Genomic DNA, 4830 nt, shown 5'->3' with positions numbered 1-4830 from the left:
AGAGAGTGACTACTGTTCTTGGTCCTTATTTTGTGACTGTGTCATTACCTAGCTTTGCCAAAAAATACAAAGGAATGCAGACTTACACCTTCTTACTCTCCTTAACAAAAGCGCAGACCATTTTCAGAACCAGAGTTTCCTGAGTGTGCTCAACCATACAACTATTCCCAAAAATAAAACTGTTTTTTAATACATTCAAGTCTTCATTTGAAGACTTTGTTTGAAAAGTGAAGACTTCTGTTTAACCACAAGCCATAGCAGCTTCTGTATTTTCCTTTCCAACACAATATGATCGCAGCAAAACCTGGTAAATAACCCACTAACTGCAGGGTTAATTCAATTCCCTGAGGGATGAACCAGGTCTAGTGTCCAAGGCAAGTTATCTCCCTCCAGCCCAGGACTCTCAACCAGAACAAAAACTGTATTAGACAGCATGGGAGGTAAACATAAAAGATGTTTTTAGTCCTTTCAAAAGCCTATACTTTGCAATTAGGTAAGGCTTTTTATTGCATACTTCCATGGACTTAACATATTTGAAAAAAAACCAACCTCTCACTAACTAACAGAATTGGTGTTTATATGTATGTTGGTGTCTGAAACCACTTATGTCACAACATTGTGGTTTACATGATGTCATGAAGTAAATGCCTTATCTCTCATAGCAGATGAAAAACCAAACCAACAGAACCCCAGGCTCACTGCTGAGTAGCTAAGAAGAAATCAGCCTTAAAACCAAAGGCATGCCGACTTCCTTTCCTGGCACAGGGATCGGAGTGCTTGGCAATCTTGTAGTCAAGCAAATATCAGAATTTCCTTTGGTACTTGATGTTAGTATGTGGTAATTTTTAGTTTTCAAGCTACCAAGGAGTTTTTCCTCCTAGAAACATATTAAATTGCTTCTTATAGAAATGTTAGACCAGTATAGCTGTCATAGCACTTCCTTTACCTTGAATGCACGAATTTGTGATTCCATTTTCTATAGCTCCTTGGAGTTCTCTGGGTAACATTTCCATGACACTCGCAGCATACTCGATGATGGGTTTTGTCATTGCTCTCTCCCCTGACTTGGGCCTCACCTCTAACTCTGCAGTTACAAAGTGTCGTTTATCTCCCACTGTTTTGTCCAATATATCTGCAGGGGAAGTGCAGGGGGAAAAAAAAGGCAAAACAACCATCAGGAAAAAAAAATCAATATGTAAAACGTATCCGCAAGTTACTCATAAGACCATGTAAAGTAAATCAAGTTACAAAAACAGACACAATACGTTCCTTCCATTCACTCATTTTACCTGTAGCTTGGGCAGCATTTAGGATGGTTTCTCTGTATGCTATTTGAAGAGGTCCCAAGTAAGTCTCAATTCCATATTCACGTTTGATTCGGTCATGAATGATCTCTATGTGTAGCTCTCCCATGCCACAAAGGATAGTCTAGTTAAGACAAAAGTGGAAAAACATGGAGAATTCAGGTTTTAATACAAAAATGTTTAAGCAAAGACTTGCAAGCTCTTAATAGTCTCTTAGAAGTATTTAAAATTCTAAGGAGCCCGGCGAGAAAACAGGACTGCTTTAGGTCATCTGACACAAACACAATATAAGTGAGAGGGTAATTTGCACTACTGTGACCACTCTGAAAAAGGTCATCTTACATTATCTTGAAGACTGTGTAACTCAAGCTTTTTTAAATACAGAACTGTCCAAAACATGCAGAGCACAGGATGACTTCCTCTACTCTGTGAAGCACAGGTGCACAAGGCTCCATTTTAGTTTGATGCACAGAGCTTTGTACATACCTGATATGAATATTCAGAGTGCCCTTTTTATTCAAGCAAATCTTAATATGTAAATGAACTAGGGTTGTCTTGAAAGTTCTAAAATAAAGCTTGGTTGTAAAGCAAGCAATAGAAGATTCATCTTACTTGTCCTGTGTCAGGATCTAGCTTCACTTTTAAACTTGGATCTTCACGCTGAAGGCAGCTCAATGCGTTATCCAAGTCTGTACATAAATACCAAACATTGTGTCTAAAGAGACTTCACTAATTCAAGAATCACAATCAATGTCTAAACATCACTTTCCTCATAAGGTCCAATCTTAGAATCAAAAGAACCCTAGAGAAGCACACGTTCTGGAAAAAAAAGTAAATTTACAAGCAACTGGTAACTTCTGATTCTCTCCAACAAATTAACTACATGCTACAGAGTGCTTATTTAATTATTAAAAATACCACTTTCAGACTGATATTTTGTACTTGTATGAAGACAGAATGTAACCTGTAAGTGCTTCATAGAGTCAGCAAAACGTACAGCTCTCTTTTTACAAAGAATAAAATATTATCAACTAGCTATCATATCAATTTGCCTGAATATTTGAAGAATGAGTTCAAACTGAAAAGGTCCAAATGGAAATAATTTTTTTCTGATTCCCTGTTACCTTAACTGCTCAGGAAAGCAGCTACAGAATGATAACCTCACAGATCAGACTACATTTATCTACCTTACAGTCTTTTTAAAAAATTTCCAAAACCAAATCAAATCAAAATAAAACTCCACAAAACAAAACACCCCAAAACCACGAGCACCTAAAAAAACAGTGGCTCAGCCCACATACATGTTCCAAATCTGTGATCTACCTTCCTCCATTCCATCACACTACACTGGCACTTGCTCATCTCTCTTTTCACCCTCAACCAAGCTCAGCTTCGTTGGAATGAAGATAGAGTTTGAAGTAAGTGTTTCCAGAACGAGTCAAATGGGACCAAGTTTGCTGGTACATACAGATTCTTGGAAAAGGCAGCAAATCACACCACATGGGTGAATCCTAACTAGACAAACAGAAGTCGTGGTAAGTGAAGACTTTACACCATAAATTAAAATTGCGAGTGCTGACTGAAAAAAAATCCCAACCCAACAACCGAAAAAACAGCATTTCCAGGTTGTGTTCAGGACACTATGTACAGCACACTGGCACAACTGCAGCAAACCCAGGTATGACAGTAGGAAAGGAAAGTGCCTCCATCTCTTCTTTCAAGAATGAAGAACAACTTTTCTAGACACAGAAAAGTACTACTACTGCTTGACATAGTACTAGAAAAGGACAGTGAAATCCACAATCTAAAATACATCATCTGTGCCTCTCTAGACCACTGATTGATATCATGTCAATCAGGTGTGCAAGGACTGGGGACAAGCACTGTTCCCTATGTAGGAAAATACGGTTATGCTTGAATCTCTCATTTCCAGTGGCCACATTGTACCTTGCTGTTTAGACACTGAAGGAGGTTCAATTGTACAGAAGAAGACGGGGTCAGGGATCTCAACTCCTGCCAGCAGAAGGCTCTCTACATCACTGGTAGACCTCTTCTCTCCCCCAGCATCCTTTCCAGCTCGGCGTGCTGCAGCTACTGCTGAAGCCTTTGATGACACTATGGTGTCTCCAGTGGCACTCTAGAGATAACACCCAGTGACCCACAAGACACAAGAGAGGAGGGGATGTGAAAAATAAAAGAAAAAAACAAAACACCACCCCTGACGACTTCTCTTTCTCAAAAGCACTTGTAAATAAGTGGAGTTTAGGATAAAATTACTGTTAACTTTTCAAATAACTAAAACAGTGTAGAAGAGGAATAACTATGCTCAAATTTAGATGAATATTTCCTTGTCCAGATCACCGCATTTTCAATCTAACTTGACAAAGTTGGTTACATTTTAGAAAATCTTTGCAAATGACCTGTATGCAGCCTGGTCAGGTAATGAAACACTGAATTAGTGAACTAACAGAAGCAAGTATGATATAAACTTATCTGAACGTAAGTTAAACGGTTGCTTTTGGGTAACCCACTTGGACCTTCACTCTCCTTCCCCACAGGAGGCCTCTCCATGGTGTTACTTTTATTTTAAGAGTTATAATGTAAATACAAGCTCAGAACACTAATAAAATACACCTTCAGTTTTCAGTCCTTTCCATGTAATCATACTGTATCTCCCATGTTAACTACTGACATTTTTACATTGTAATGTTTCATTTTAGGAAGAAGTAAATGTACTTCAAATAAAGAAAGTTTACACATGCCACAATCATCAAGAACAGGTCTGAGATACGATACCACAGAATTAGAAAGCACACTAGTGACACAACCTCCCCCACAGAACCAGTATTTTCCATTACCTGTTTTAACCCAACAATAAGGGCAATGTTGCCAGGCATTAGTGACGGTATTTCAATCTGCTGATCAGCAAAAGGCAGGAGCAGCCGGCTCATTCTCTCCCTGAAAATGAAATTCTTGCCTTACTCGGGGCTTTCAACAGACATTCCCACACTACACTAAATCACATCTCAATCTTACTCACGTGCAACTTTTGTTAATATTATACACAGATGATTGAGGTTTCAGTGAACCTGAGTAAACGCGAACGAAAACTAGTGGTCCACGGCACTTGTCATGGAGAACTTTAAATGCTAGGGCACACAGGTCATCCTTGTACCACTGTCTGCAAAAATAAAAACCACAACAAAAAACATACTCGCAGGACTAATCCACTAAAGCGCACATCTACACTCAATTAAGAAGTGGTATGTTTCTTATTATAATATTAACAGAGGCATATTTTTTCAAAACTGTAATTTATATTTCAAGAAGTTAACCTAAGCAGCTGCAGCTCCAGTAGGATACGTAAGCTGCGCCCGCACATCTTTACTGTTACTTAATACCTAACAACAGTAAACATTTTTAAAGAGATGAATTCTGTGTTAATATCGCCACTTTCTCCTTTTACGCTTTCCTACTTACTTTTCCTGGCCCTCCTCCTCTGCCCGTACTTACAGGCAGCGGCGGG

General features: G+C 38.8%; 1 protein-coding gene across 1 annotated transcript in view; it reads right to left on the bottom strand.

Moving 5' to 3' along the window:
* Window positions 1–4830, bottom strand: part of GFM2 (G elongation factor, mitochondrial 2) — a 19813-nt gene that overhangs the window by 1089 nt on the left and 13894 nt on the right. Inside the window, 6 exon segments of the mRNA XM_008935625.1 lie at window positions 947–1132; window positions 1290–1428; window positions 1917–1993; window positions 3252–3441; window positions 4163–4262; window positions 4345–4570. Coding sequence (XP_008933873.1) covers window positions 947–1132; window positions 1290–1428; window positions 1917–1993; window positions 3252–3441; window positions 4163–4262; window positions 4345–4570 — 918 coding nt within the window.

Source organism: Merops nubicus, unplaced genomic scaffold, assembly GCF_000691845.1.
Source record: "Merops nubicus isolate BGI_N331 unplaced genomic scaffold, ASM69184v1 scaffold3982, whole genome shotgun sequence".
Lineage (NCBI taxonomy): Eukaryota > Metazoa > Chordata > Aves > Coraciiformes > Meropidae > Merops > Merops nubicus.
Note: the sequence above shows the minus strand (reverse complement) of the source record. Positions and strands in the feature narration are given on the sequence as shown.